Source organism: Catharus ustulatus, chromosome 10 (assembly GCF_009819885.2).
Source record: "Catharus ustulatus isolate bCatUst1 chromosome 10, bCatUst1.pri.v2, whole genome shotgun sequence".
Lineage (NCBI taxonomy): Eukaryota > Metazoa > Chordata > Aves > Passeriformes > Turdidae > Catharus > Catharus ustulatus.
Window position 1 is genome coordinate 18,255,185 of NC_046230.1, and position 14,622 is coordinate 18,269,806.

Genomic DNA, 14,622 nt, shown 5'->3' on the forward strand with positions numbered 1-14,622 from the left:
AATCTGAGCTGTAGTTACCTGAAGAAATGAACAGTCTCAGTTTTCTTATGAGAAGTAAAGCTCAGTAGGGAAGTTTCAGTTTGTAGAAACCAAGATTTACTTGAGGCCAATACTTCTGATCACACAGCTCATTTTATTAATGACAAAGTATTTAGCTTTATTGTTAACTTTTACATGTTACAACAGGGTCTATAAACTGCAATATACTGTTGTGAAGGTTAGAATGATCTGATAGAGAAGAAACAAGAATTCAGTTAATATGTAATGCTGGATACTGACAGAAGGAGCGTCTGCTAGGGAAAAATGAAATTATTTCTGTGATGTCTTAGTGCTAAGGGACATAGACATTTGGAATATTCTGACAATAAATACAGAGTGCATTACAGCCTGTAATACACTCAAAGCAAAGCTCCCTGTGCACTGCTGTATCAGCTGATAACACCAGACATTTTGGTGTCACTAATTTGAGACAGGCCCTCATAACTCCCAGTGCTGCACACACTCTGAAAGCACAGTGTGTTTGTTCTGACGTCCAAAAGTGTGATTGGGATGGGTCATGTGGCTCACTGCAGTCACCAGTCAGGACACAGGGCATCTATCAAGATGATAGCATACATTACAGTACATTAGTACATTAGTACATCAGTACTTTTTTTACTAACGGGTCCTGTGAATTTAGCCCTGTAAAAGTCAAAGAACTGCTTGGCCTTTTCGGTTTTTTCATCTTGGGTTTGGTTCCCATGCATTACTTCCTCATACTAAGCACATAACACTCGATGTTTTTACCAATAAGAAAAGGTACTCAAATTAAATACAGACACAGGTCTGCCTGTAGTGGCTGTTCCAAAACTCAACCAACTGAAATCAGCAATTCAAAAGCTCAAGCAATGTCAGTGGATTGCAAATTTGTATAATCATGAGGAAAACCAATGTGCAGAGATGGTTAACCAATAGCAGAATGAAAACGATTTTCCTCAAAATAATGCACAGGTCTTTCTCTCAGAACTGGAAAAAAATGTTCTTTGCAGATCATGTCACAGAAATATATGACATGCACTAATTAATGAGTTAAAAAATAAATGTAACCATAACTGTGTCAGGATGTTATCATTTGCCACCTGGTCCATCTCTCAGCTTTATTTACTTTTGCAATATAAAGAACAAACTCTACCCTGAAAGTAGCCTGCAACATCTATCAAAGATTTCTAGGCTTCTTCCCATTACTGATCCCCACATTCTTCAAGGATTTGCCCACACATAACCTCTGAGGTAAATAATATCCCCCCACATTACAGAGAAGAAAACTGAAGTGCAAAAAAGAGCTCTCATTCCAATAAAAGTCAATGGTAAGTCTAATAGATATCATCTGCTCAATTTTAGTGCTGAAGTTCTAGTCTATGGTCACACTAGGAGTCCTCAACACAACAGAGGAACAGAGCTAAGCAGATTTCATGTCCTGGGCTTGACTACAAACCTTGAAAACTTGGAAACAAAGAATCTAGAAGAACACTCAAGATGTAAAACTGTAATTATTGAGTTTTATAGCATGCAGAGGACTGGATGACTACAAAATTCATGGAAAGAAAAGCAGATTTCTGTTTCAAGTACTTGGGTTAAGATTTTATTGTGCCAACATTCTTCTCATAACCAGAATCATTACTAAAATTACAAGACCACCATAAGTGATTTCATATGACAGTTTTCTTATGTTACACCCATTTAAAGAATTAACAGTAATTTACATACTTCCACTAAGAAATTAAATACTGACTTTCTGGAATTAACCCTAGATTTTTATTAGAAGACCAACCAAATGCCAACCAAAGTAAAGGGGAATTTAAAGATTTGAATGAAACTATACTTGCTATAAAAATAAGTAGTTATTAACTTCACTTAATTCTTTTTTAAACTTCCCTTAGTTCTTTAGATTTTTTGACCCCCTGGGAGAGGGCTGAGAAACCAAGGTTCCTCTGAGGGCCCAGAGCACTTCTGCTGCTTCCTTTTCAGCAGCAGTTTACAAGAACTGCCCCACTGTATAAAAGAAACACCATCTTTCTCAAAAATTCAGCAATAACATCATTATTCCAGAGTATGAAATAAGTAATGAGTAACTCCAAACCTCTGAAGGTGGGAGGGTCACTACAAGTCTGAATTTAAACTCCAAACTCTGAGAGGAGATTAATTAATGGATGAATAACCTGAAATATTAAATTCACACAACTTTGCTGTTTCTTAAAAAAGAACAAAAAAACCCAAGTAAATTAGTCCTAAATAGTTTAACAAATCTAACTAGGAATGAGAGAGCTTAAGCTAAGAAACAAAATTCTGCACAAGTGAAGCAGGAACACTCCTTGGAGATGTGTGCTCCAAGCAATCAGGAAGCACAAGCCGCAATCCACCCCGCATACATTTCAGACAAGTGAGTCAGCTGGCCAGCAAAAGGTCCTGTCCACCCCACATCCTCTGCACAAGCCTGAATATCTTCAATAGACTGAGCATGGGGGCAATCACATCAACAGTTTAAATTCCACCGCCTTTCCATAGTGCTTGGCACCTAAATAATTTAAGCGTCTTTGAATGTGTTCCTTATTGGCCTAGTGCACAACTATTCAGTGAGACAGAACTTGGACAGAGAGAGGAAATTCTGGATGTATTTTCAATTCATTCAACAGGGACATCACTGAGATTTCACAACACAAATTTGACTACAGTTACCAAGACTAGAAATATCTGTCAAAACATAACAAAGTTGTAAAATAACTTTAAAAAAGGATGACAAAGCAAGTCTAACAGCCCAATGTACTAAAGTCATCATAATGTGCATTTCAGATTACACTGAGGTACTACAGAATACAAAGTCAGCATTCTCAATCCATTAAAAACACTGTATCTTATAAATTCTTATTGTTCAGCTTTTTTAGATTGTAATTTCAATGAAGTGACCAAAAATGCTTGCTAGCATTAATGACACCCTGACTGTATTTAAATAACAAGCATGGGACTACAGGAATTTGGACTTTCTTCCTCCTCTGGAGGTTTTCCAGAACCTATCCACTCCTACATCTCAGGAAGCACACTTTTGTTCAAGCAGGATCCTTTGGGACTGATGAGCTGAAAATATTACTTCTTGCTAACACCACCCTAACAAATCATCTTGATCCTTAACATGACCTACTGTGAGCAAACTCTGTCTGTTTACCATTACCTTCCTTGCCCTGCCAGTCACGGCAAACAAATAATACACAGACTGGCACCAGACTTAGAAATGCAGGAAAAGAACTCTGGGATCTTGAAGGTTTCCTGTGAAGTACCTGGCAGTGTCATGGCAAATTCAAATCATGCCATGAGATTATTAAAAGGAGATTTCTGATATTTTCTTATGCAAACTGTACCAGTGTCTGTGCTGGAATATTGGTGAGCAGGGATTGCTCAACTGGAGCTCAGTTTCAGGAGGTGTCAGCTCCTACTGCTTTCTTTAGATACGTCATTCCTTACTTCAATCTGCATGAATAATCACTGGAAACCCAGCTGCTAAACCAGCTAGTCCATCTGTTACCCCTGTTAATAAACATATTATTATGTTCACTCTCACTAAGGAGCTCATGATTCACTGGGATTGTCTTTTTGGGAAACATCTACAGAAGTATATTAGGTGTACATATATATGTGGCTGAGGATCCTATCTTTAGCAGCACAGACATATTATTTAGTGTCTTCTTGGTATCCCTCCTGCCTGAAGATGACACAAACCTGGTCCTTGGGGAGCGAGTTTTCAGTTGAGGTTGCTCTAAGAAGCTTAATCAGATTTAATGCCAGTGGACCACAAGAAATGCCAGTGTCATTACAAGATTTTTGTCAGTGACAAAATCTGACCTTTTGGTACCTCTCAGTTTGGTGCTTCCTGTTCAGAACACAAATAATTCCAGGCAGAGTGTGGCTAGCCCTGGCCCAAAAATACACAAAGCAGAGATGAACACACATGAAAAGGCTGCTTGCACTACTGTAACCAGAGATATTTCTCAAACATTTTACATGGGCTTTGAAGGGTATAAAATGTAGGATTTTTTTCCTCTAGTCATTGCTAGTACAAGACACCTGGATACCTTGTTTCACAAAACGAGAAGACTGATTCTGTGTTTCCAACCATTTGCTTGAAGTTTATGAAACAAAATCTTTTTCATCTTTTCATTTGGTGAAAGAAGTTGAGGATTTCCACTGGTGAAACACTGGGTTCCTTTTCTCACATACCTTAATGTGTGACATTCATATGAATAAATGCCTTTCACATGGGAACTGATGACTTGTTTCTTAAATCATAATTTCATTGTTCCAGTCATACAACACTTGAGGCAAATAGAGCATCTGCCAAGGGACTGAGGAGTGTCACTGCATTAGAACAACCATGAACCAGAGCAAATAACCTGACCAAATAATTCGATCAAATTCTGCCAAACTCTGTCACAACCACGTGACAGCTGATACCAGTATGCTCACAGGCTTTTCTTTATATTTAAGCATTAGGTGAATCAGAAATGACCAAAATCCTCAGAGACAGGTGCATTTCAAGCTCCTCAATAAAGGGCAGTGATCAGGAGCTTGAGGGGACCTGTTAGACTCTGTAGTTGGCTAATGCTAAGAAATCTTGGCATTTAATCAAGAAATCCTCCTCTATTTTAACCAGTAAAAGACAATACCAATTTGAAAAATTGTCCCTCTTGAATGAAGATAATATTTTTAAATTTCAAGGGTTTTTTGATAATTTTTTTAGTAGAATGAAGTTTGGCCAAGTGTTGTAAAACAAGATTTGCAGCAAGCTAGAGTCATGTGAAAATTTCTCCTTAAAGAAAGCCAGGAAATCCTTGTTACTGGAAAACTGTTGTCAAATCTGAACACTCAAAGTGATCTGAATACCTGGGTAATCTGAAATGACACTGATTTCTTTATTGGAAAAGATAAAGTAGATACTTGTTTTTGAGATGCCATTTCAGGTCTGTGAAGAATGATGGCTTACCTTCCTGAAATTCCCACATCTGGAAATCTTTTCCTCCCAGATTTGCAAATCTATTAAGACTTAAATGCAGTGCTTGAATAAAAATATTCATCAAATCAAATTCACAGCTTTCCTAATAAATATTCAAGATCCTTAACAAATATTCCATAGTGTTATTTCTCCATTTAGACTCAAATCACTTTTAATGCAGTGGGAAATCTAACTGTGCCAGCCCAAAACTGTGCTCACATTCTTTCTTCAGTCCATTCTGTTTGTTTTACAGTCAGAGGTTAATAGTCCCTGCAAACTGGCATCATTCATTTAAAAGGCCTCTGGCTATTGTTGTATCTATCTGAACTACAAACACAAGAAATATCTTCAATATTTTCCACCAGCAGAGGTGGACAGAAAGAACCTGAGAGCATTAGGATGGACTGACTGTAATGGAGTTGCATTTATATAATTTTGCTGAGATAGTGGTAGGTTGTACTGTTACCTACAGGTAATATTGCCCCAGCAAATGCTACCATAGGAAGACTTGAGGTATATACAGTCTGTGAGAGGTTCCCTTTATGTATATTCTAGATGGTTCTAGACAATTTACAATATTCTAGACAAGTAAAAGGTTGAGTTTCTCAAGCACTGCCTCCATTTCTTCATATATAATCACTATGGAAACAGATTGCAAAGTGATACACATAAACCATACAAAGTTGGTACAAAATTATTGCTTATAATTGATTTTACTTGCCACCGTAAGAAATACTGAGGAATAGGTTATCGTGAAACCTTAGGAGAGCATTAAAATGATCGATGTTTTTTCTACCACAGTATGGAAGCGTTGGGCATGCTCATGCAATCGGTTTGCACAGTAACAGTTACCTTAGTGCTTTATTTTGGACTGCACTAACCTTTAAATCATTCTTTTTTCGTGTACACTGCTATACTGCGACCTGCAGCACATCACAGCACCGTGCTTTCGGCAGCACCCCGAGGACCACCTAACTTGTCTCCTGCAAATACTCCTGCATCCCTTTCAGGGTTGATCCACCCGGAGCGCCTCGGGACAAGCTCGCTGTGCAGCCGCGGGCCCGCCGGCCTGCCCTGGGTGTGGGCCCGGGCCCTCAGAGGCGCCTCCATCTCCCCGCTCGCCTCTCCGTGAGCTCCCAGCGCTGCCCCCACAGGACCAACGCTGCCCCGGCTGCGGGAGCGCAGGGGGAGAGCTCGGGGTGTGTTTCGCCTGTCAGGGAGGAGGAGGAGGAGGCGGGAGCCATTTCTGTGTGCGGATGGGGCGGATGCACGGCCACCAGCCCTCGCAAGCCTCTTTCTCTCTCCTGTCACCCCCACGACTTCGGGGCTTTAAAAACAACCAACACGGTGGGGGAAACGCAGCCACGAAAAGGGGCCGCTATGCCGCCCCAGCTGCTGCCGCAGGGCCGCTCGCTGTCCCCTCAGCCCGGCCAAGCCGACGCCGCCATTGCCCCCGCCCGCCCCGCGCTGCAGCAGGGACCGGACGGGAAACCCCGTGCACGCGGGGGGAAGGGGAGGCAGAGGGAGGAAGGAGTGGGGCGCTGTGACGCACTCAATGGTGCAATATCCTTCCGCGAGATGACAAAAAAGTAGTTCCATGTTCCACGTAACCTCTTATACCCCAGAGGTTCATAAAAAACCTTTGGATTAACTCAAAAAGTCGTGTAACGGGGATATATTGGGACAGAGGACTGAATCCAGAGGGATTCGTGCTTTTTTGCGTGTGGCTTAAGGTATATATCCATGCGCAGAGCAGAGCGCAACGAGTCCGGCAGCAGGGCGGGTATATAAGGCGGGCGCCGCGGAGGGCTTGCCTTTTCAGTTGAGGACAGAGCTGGTGATCGGAACATGTCAGGGGGCTCCGCGGATTATAGCAGGTATGGCGAGGGCCTAGGCTCATTCCTCGTTTGGGGGCTTCGTGGGTTATGGGGGGGGGCGGCCGGGGAGAGAGGAAAAGTCGAAAGCGGTTGAGGGGTGGGAGCCGGAGCGCCCTGGGGGAGGCAGCGCGCTGTGGTCAATCAGCCCTGCGCCCCGGCCCCTCCCGTTCTAGACGTTTCGGTCCCTGCGCTCCCCTTGCTCGCGGTTCAGCAGCGGTTTAGCGCTAGTCCTCGGGGCTGGGCTTTCGTTACTGGCTTTCTTAGCAGTCCAGTCAGCCTTGAAAAGGACTTATATCGAATTTAATTCATATACAATTGTGTTGTAGTTTAAATGTTTAAATGCCTTTTTGCGAATTTATTTTTTCTGTACGTTCTTTTATCTCTCGCCCCGCCGGCTCGCCCCGGGTTTTCGGGCCGCACTGAGGGCGAGACCATTATATTTTTTGCGGGGGGAGGGGGAGGCCCCCCCGGGCGATCGCCCGGCGCCGTCCGCCCGCAGCGCCCGGTTTGCGCAATCCCAGGGGTGGAGCTCTCGCGAGAGTTCCCCGGCGGGGCGGGGCGGGGGGATCCGCTGCAGCGCCGAGAGCGCGCCCGCCCCCCCCCCCCTTCCCTGCGCGCGCCGCCGCGGGAGCGCGCGCTCGGTGCGCCCGTGCCCGCGGCATCGGGCCCGGCCCCGGGAGCTGAGCACGGGCTTTTGTGGCACCCGGGCCTCTGAGGAAGAGGGGTGGGAGTTTGTCCATTGGCAGAAGCTCAGAGCACCTGCTCGAATGATCTGTCACGGGTCCCGCCGCTTTCTCAGCCGAGGTGTGAGCTCGCGTCTGCGTGGTGCTGGCTCCTGTGCTAACAGCGTGTTCTCTTTCATGGCAGAGACCATGGCGGCCCAGAGGGAATGGAGCCCGATGGTGTCATCGAGGTGAGCGCTTATGACCTGACCGGAGAATTTAATCACTAGTGGACAGGGGTATTGCATTTATCATTTTTTTTTATTCTTTATTACAGAGCAATTGGAATGAGATTGTTGACAATTTCGATGATATGAATTTAAAAGAATCCCTTCTAAGGGGCATTTATGCTTATGGTTTTGAGAAGCCTTCAGCTATTCAGCAGAGAGCTATTATTCCATGCATCAAAGGTATGCTATAGATTGATTAATATCAACATCAGATAATTAGGAAAGCACTGTAAAATGTGTATGTTCCATTAGTTTGCAGTAGTAACTAATGTTAATCTTCATTGAACAAGTGATATGATGGTACACCATCTTTCGGGACTGACCTGAAATGGAGAGAACTCTTTAGTACTGATCACTTACTTCAAGGGAAATTAAGTTAAACTAATATTGATTGACCCGTGTGGGAGCAGTAAATGTGTATCCTACTTTTTTTAGGGTATGATGTGATTGCTCAAGCTCAGTCAGGTACTGGCAAGACAGCCACATTTGCTATTTCCATCCTGCAGCAGTTGGAGATTGATCTCAAGGAGTCCCAGGCACTAGTATTGGCCCCTACCAGAGAACTGGCTCAACAGGTATTGATAGTGTAGTTTAAAAAAACAAAAAACTTTGTGTGTTGCATAGCTTTCAGGTTTCACAACTGTGAGACAACATTACCAGACTTATTCAGGGGCTGTAATTAATATCCATTCAGAACCCTTTTGTGTGAACTAATGGGGGATACAAACTGGCTTCTGTCCCACAAGTTCTCTGCCTCCTTGAAGAGCTGAGTTGATGCACATGGAGGGTGTGCTGGGGCAGGGGTGCAGGAGGCAGCTCCTGTGCTGTGTGTAAAGTGGAGGGAGCATCTTCAGAAAAACACGAATTACTAAATCACAGTGTTCTGAGTGGAAACAAAAAAATTTACTTAAATTTAGATGCAGTTGTGCAACATGAAAATTGCAGTGCACATTTGGTTACTTTAAATGGTTTTGTATCTTTGTATGTTTTCCTGACAACATAATTGCATGTCTCTTTCACCTTCAAGGCTTGGTATTCTGTTACATTTAAGTGGGTGTGTGATAATAACTTCTAGAATACTTGAGTTTTTAGGCTAAGTGTATCAGTAATGTAGGGTCTTACAGTGCTATGTTGAACCAACTCTGAAGTAGAAAACTTACTGTCATTTTCAGCTAGACTATACTGAAATGCCAGTTGTGTGACAATTCTTCTAAGTAAAGCTAAACATACTAAACTAGAAAACAAAAATGCAATAAAGTCCTTCGATCAGAATGTTAGACCTTTGTTCTGCTGTAAAGCTGTTGAGGTGAGACTTGTTTTAAAATCTGGCTTACAGTGGCTTACCTGGCTTACATGCCCTTGAAACAAGTTCACAGAAGAGTGTCCAGATGCTTACCACGTAGGCCTGAGCAGCTGAGAGCTTGAGCTCACTTCTGGTGGCCCTGCTCTCTGTTTAGTAATTGTCTCATGGTGGTCACGCCATCAGCAAGTTCAACCAGTAAGAAAAGAAATGTGACTTCAGAGTTCCTATGTCTTCTGGTTTCTAGTTAGCAACTTAAATTATGTCAAATTAGGCAAAGTCTTTAGCAGCTGTAAGTTCCAAGAGCTCCATAGTCCTTACTTGGCGTCTTGGCTACCAAAGTCCATAAAGGCCAGGGATAACGGGGCTTAAGCTTTATTGTCCTACAAAGTACTAATGGAAGGTTCTATTTTAGATTCAGAAGGTAATCCTGGCCCTTGGAGACTACATGGGAGCAACATGCCATGCTTGTATTGGTGGTACAAATGTACGCAATGAAATGCAGAAACTCCAGGCTGAGGCTCCGCACATCGTGGTGGGAACTCCAGGGCGTGTGTTCGATATGTTAAACAGGCGCTATCTCTGTAAGTATCCATCTCACCCTGCACTTGCTGATACAGTGCCAATGAAAGCTCGAACCCACTGAGACCTTCAGTGTAATTGTTGTCACTGTAGAGAGTTGTGCTGCAGAGCTTAGTAGTACAGAAACATGATGTTTGTAAAGGATTATGTATTTCTGAAACTTCATGAGATGCTTTCCTTTTTCCAATAGCACCAAAATGGATCAAAATGTTTGTTCTGGATGAAGCTGATGAAATGTTGAGCCGTGGATTTAAGGATCAAATTTATGAGATCTTTCAAAAGCTAAGCACAAACATCCAGGTATAAAAGCTTTTACGTGGTGAAGTGATGCATGCAGATTTGGTTTTAGTGTGGCTGAGAACTGAATTGTACAAATTAATATTGCTAACACAGAGTAATATTTTTTAGGTTGTGTTGCTGTCAGCTACAATGCCAATGGATGTGTTGGAAGTGACCAAAAAGTTCATGAGAGATCCCATCCGTATTTTGGTGAAGAAGGAAGAGCTGACTCTGGAGGGTATCAAGCAGTTCTACATTAATGTTGAGAGAGAGGTTGGTATTGGTTGTGCTTGCTCTGGCAGGAGGAGTTGGGTTCTGTTACCTTCTTGTTAAAGCACTGTGCTAAAATTGCGGAAACCAAGGCTCAGCTTTAGTTTCTGCAATAATGCTAGTAGAGTAAATGCAAGAAGGAGAAAAACTATGCACTAGATCGAAAAGGACTAGGGTGGACCTCTTTCTTAATGTCCAGTGTCCTGTGTCTGAAGATTTGGTGCAACAATTGATGCCAAAACTTAGTTTCTAGGTTATATTGAACATAACTGTGCTATGTTATGTTTAATCAGTTGTTGTATTTGAGTTCTGTTCTGAGTTTAAAGTTTGTGTTACATACTGAGCTGTCTCTGTCATGATGCATTTCCTGATGATCTTTGTTCTGCTCAGGAATGGAAGCTGGATACTCTCTGTGATCTGTATGAGACACTGACCATTACACAGGCTGTTATTTTTCTGAATACAAGGAGAAAAGTAGACTGGCTTACAGAGAAAATGCATGCCAGGGACTTCACAGTCTCAGCTCTGGTAAGATATGCAGCTTCCAATCACTTCTAAAGTTCTGTGTACTTACTGGGTGAGGAATGGTGATGAGGGGATATCAATGAGAAGCAGGAAAGTTATAATATAGCTGTGCAGTGCTGTATTATCGTTCCCCCTGCTAAAAGTAAAATGTTGCCTTACTATCCCTACCTGCTTCGTTCCCACAGCAGGTAGGGACGCTGGGTTTCATACATGCCTTTGTTCTTTGAAGGATATTCTGGTTTGGAGCATTGGAACTGTACTAACAGCTTTTTGTTGAACTCTCCTCCAGCATGGTGACATGGACCAGAAGGAGCGGGATGTTATCATGAGAGAGTTTAGGTCAGGATCCAGCCGTGTCCTGATCACTACTGACTTGCTGGTGAGCATTGTCTTCCATTGAACATGTTCCTGTTACAGCCTTGTCCCAAAAGCTTCATAATTGAGTGATGGTTTTTGTAACCTGAACTGTTGAAAGCTTTTTGGAACAGCAAAGACCATGCTCCACTGTGGACTACACAGTTGTAGTTCATAACTAACGATGTGGTTGACAAAAGCCTGTGATAGATAAATGTGAAAATAGCCCCTGACTTGCATTAAAACCTTGGTGTTGCTTTGCAGGCTCGTGGCATTGATGTGCAGCAAGTGTCCCTGGTTATCAATTACGACCTGCCGACCAATCGTGAGAATTACATTCACAGGTCAGTTGGCTCTGCCCCCCAGTCAGTCCCTGTGCTGTGCTGGATGTGGGCACTGGCACACACCCTCCTCACCTCATCCTGTAGTCCTCACCAAACCAGAGGTGTTAGCATCCATGCATAAACTTCTCAGAGCTAGCAGGGAGTAAAACCACTTGTGGATTGGCCTTAAGAAAGCCCTGCCTTGCTCAGCAGTGGTTCTCAAACAAGGGGAGGAGCAGATCTTTTGAACATTTAAAAGCAGTGGGAAAACTTAGATATGTAACAGGTTCAGTGATGACTGATGAACCTTGGAGTTGTGGGGAAAATGCCAGCGACTGAACTGCCTTTTGTCACATAGGCTGTGATGTTTAAACATGACACCGTTACTGGTGCAGCATCTTGACAGCAGCAGGGTCAGCTTGGTCTGGGTTCCTCTGGCTGATGTGGAGTTGTTGCTGCTCAGTGCCAGACAGGCATTATTTACTCCTGGCTTGTAGGGCTGCCTTCGCTTGTGGAGGTTCAGCTGTGTCCGTGTTTGGTGTGCCATGTTTGCTCTTGGTGGCTCCTTAATGGGATTCTTCTGTGGTGTGTCTTCTGGTAGCAATTTGTTTCCCTAGGTTTAGTTAACTGCTTCTAGTGACTGTCCCTAAATTAAGTAAACTGTGCTTTGTTACTTGATGTAAAAAAATACAGGAGTCCATAGCAGCAGTTGATGACACAAGATGGTGCTCAGAAACGACGTTGGCGTAATTTAGGACGTGGATTCGTAAGCGGCACAGTTTGAATAAAGAGCGAGTTGGTATTTATTTATTTATTTTGTCATGATTATCCCCTAAGTTTTGTGAGCCCTTTCTGTGTATTTAGCTCTTGCTGGCAAGGTGCTCTATTGTGCAGTCTGTAGGAAGGTGGAGCTCACAGTGGGTGTAACTAAACCGCATGCACTGATGTGTCAGTGACAGCTGGGGGCTAAAACAAAAATGTTGAACTTGGACTTCACTCTCTAAAGAAAACCAACAAACCCTAAGTTTTCCCACTGGAAACAGTTAGGCTGAATTAAAATTCTGAAATTAAGTATGCTGTTACATGTTATTGGATTAACTTAGTAACAGTCTGATTGTTAAACAGTGTGTGCTCTGTGCTTGGGAGTGGATGCATGAGGGGTGGGTGCATAGTTGAACAGAGGGGAAGAGACTGACCCAGGACTTCAGAACACAGCACCAAGCATTAAATGAAGATCTTACTTTGCAGCCAAAGAGTGACTGTGTGTGCCCTGCTGCCTGCCATGGAATGGACCTGCTGTGCTGCTGCACCATCTGCTGGTTTTTCCTGACCAGATGTGACTTGGGTGGCAGCTTGGCCTTCTTAAGGCAGCATAGACTGGCCAGTGGCAGATAAGAGCAGCAGTCAATGGATCTTGCAGACATGTAAAGCAGATGGGCCAAGTTAACTTGGGTGTAAATGTGTTTTCTCTTTGTGCAGAATTGGCCGGGGTGGCCGTTTTGGCAGAAAAGGTGTGGCTATCAATTTTGTCACTGAAGAGGACAAGAGGATCCTGCGAGACATTGAGACTTTCTACAATACTACAGTGGAGGAGATGCCGATGAATGTGGCTGATCTCATTTAGTCCCCGGAATGAGGTGGTTGTGAATCCAGTGCTCGCTGTTGCTGAATAGGCGATTCACAACGCGCATTGTGCTTCTTTCCTTGGGGATATATTGAATCTTGTCTCAATGCTCATTACGGATCAGAAATACAGATTTTTGATAAGAGAAGCGACTTTCTGTCGTGAGCTCTTGTGGGGAAAGCCATTGGCTTTGTCCACTTTAGGGTTAGACTGTTGGGGTTGGGTGGAAAGTCATGGGGTCTGTAAATTTTTTCTTTATTAGAAATTTATTTCCTAGTTCCATAGAAGTGGTTGTATTAGATGTTCTTTATCATTTAATAATTTACTTATGGACTAAAAGATATAAGTGCTGTATAAAGTCAGCCAATTATGTTAAACTAGCCTACCTTCCTTTATTGTATGTACTTACACCTCAGATTAAATTGGAAAGGCCTTTCAAAATCTAAACTTTTATAAGAGCATTAAAATGCATTTTTGTTTCATATGTATTTATTCAATAAAGTATTTAATTAGTGGTAAGTGTGATCTGGACCCTGTTGCTAAGCCCCAGCAAGCAAGCAATCATACTATTGTCTTAGTTAGGGTTAAACCCAGTAAAATTTGCCATATTGCACATGTCTTAATGAAGTTTGAATGTTCAATAAAATACTTCTATATTCACTTAAATTGTAAATAGTTAATTCTTGGGTTGAGGGGAGGGTGACAGAGGCAGGTGCTGTCTCAGGGTGGGAGCTGAAGGTGGCAACTGCTGCAGCGTTGAGCTTGTGTCCACAGCTCCTGCTGTCATTAATTGCAGGGATGGTTCTGGACTCTGAACAGGGTGAGCTTCAAGTGCCAGTGTGACCCTGGGTGACCCAAGCTCTGGGCTGCTGCACCTGTGTCCTTAACACTGAAACAGCCTTTCATCAGATTAGAAAATGGCACTTAATAAAGGGTGCTGGCTTGATGAAAAAGCTCTGCACTGTATCATTTATACTTTAATACCTGTCCAAGAGCATTTTTTCTCCCCCAAACCATTCATGAAGGGACAGTTGGTCAAAATGGCATCACTGAAAGGGTATGTCCTAAAGATGCTCATCCAGGTCACAGCTTTAAAAGGGCTTGTGAGCACCAATGGAGGGAGATGACAGGAAATCCTAGGTGCATCTTCAGAACATGACCTACCCTTCGCTGAGCATTTGCTTCTCTGAGCACTTGAATGGAGTAAAAGCTGCAATATGTTTAAACATGGCAAAAACCACTTTGTTAGTAACCATAAAGGATCAGCTACAAAATGGAGGTGTGGGCTGTGCTCCAGCAGGAGCTGGGTTCAGCCTGAAGCTCTATGGGGATGTGAACATTTTGCCAAGTCAGTCTATTCCAAACCAATCTTGGTTACGAGGAGTAAGGTGTCTTCTGTCTCTGCTTGCAGCTGATGAAGACTTTAGTATGGATATGCTCATTTTTGACAGATTTGTTTGTAGTGTAAGTGTACAACAATGAACTGCACAGCAGCAGCGTTACAGCCCCCTCTGCC

The 14,622-nt window shown here is 43.1% G+C and overlaps 1 protein-coding gene and 3 non-coding genes across 4 annotated transcripts; all 4 read left to right on the top strand.

Annotated features, from left to right (window-relative positions):
• Positions 1–6,786: 6,786 nt before the first annotated feature.
• Positions 6,787–13,766, top strand: EIF4A2 (eukaryotic translation initiation factor 4A2). Its single transcript, XM_033068445.2, has 11 exons — positions 6,787–6,897; positions 7,765–7,810; positions 7,897–8,029; positions 8,285–8,424; positions 9,565–9,733; positions 9,922–10,031; positions 10,140–10,283; positions 10,671–10,808; positions 11,095–11,184; positions 11,424–11,503; positions 12,962–13,766. The coding sequence occupies exons 1-11, from the start codon at positions 6,869–6,871 to the stop codon at positions 13,104–13,106; spliced, it is 1,224 nt and encodes a 407-aa protein (XP_032924336.1). The 5' UTR covers positions 6,787–6,868; the 3' UTR covers positions 13,107–13,766.
• Positions 8,137–8,207, top strand: LOC117001132. The gene has a single exon (XR_004418932.1). It is a non-coding gene; the product is annotated as a small nucleolar RNA SNORD2 (small nucleolar RNA).
• On the top strand, positions 10,331–10,511 carry LOC117001130. The gene has a single exon (XR_004418930.1). It is a non-coding gene; the product is annotated as a small nucleolar RNA SNORA81 (small nucleolar RNA).
• LOC117001180 lies at positions 10,890–11,017 on the top strand. Its single transcript, XR_004418978.1, has one exon. It is a non-coding gene; the product is annotated as a small nucleolar RNA SNORA63 (small nucleolar RNA).
• Positions 13,767–14,622: the final 856 nt, after the last annotated feature.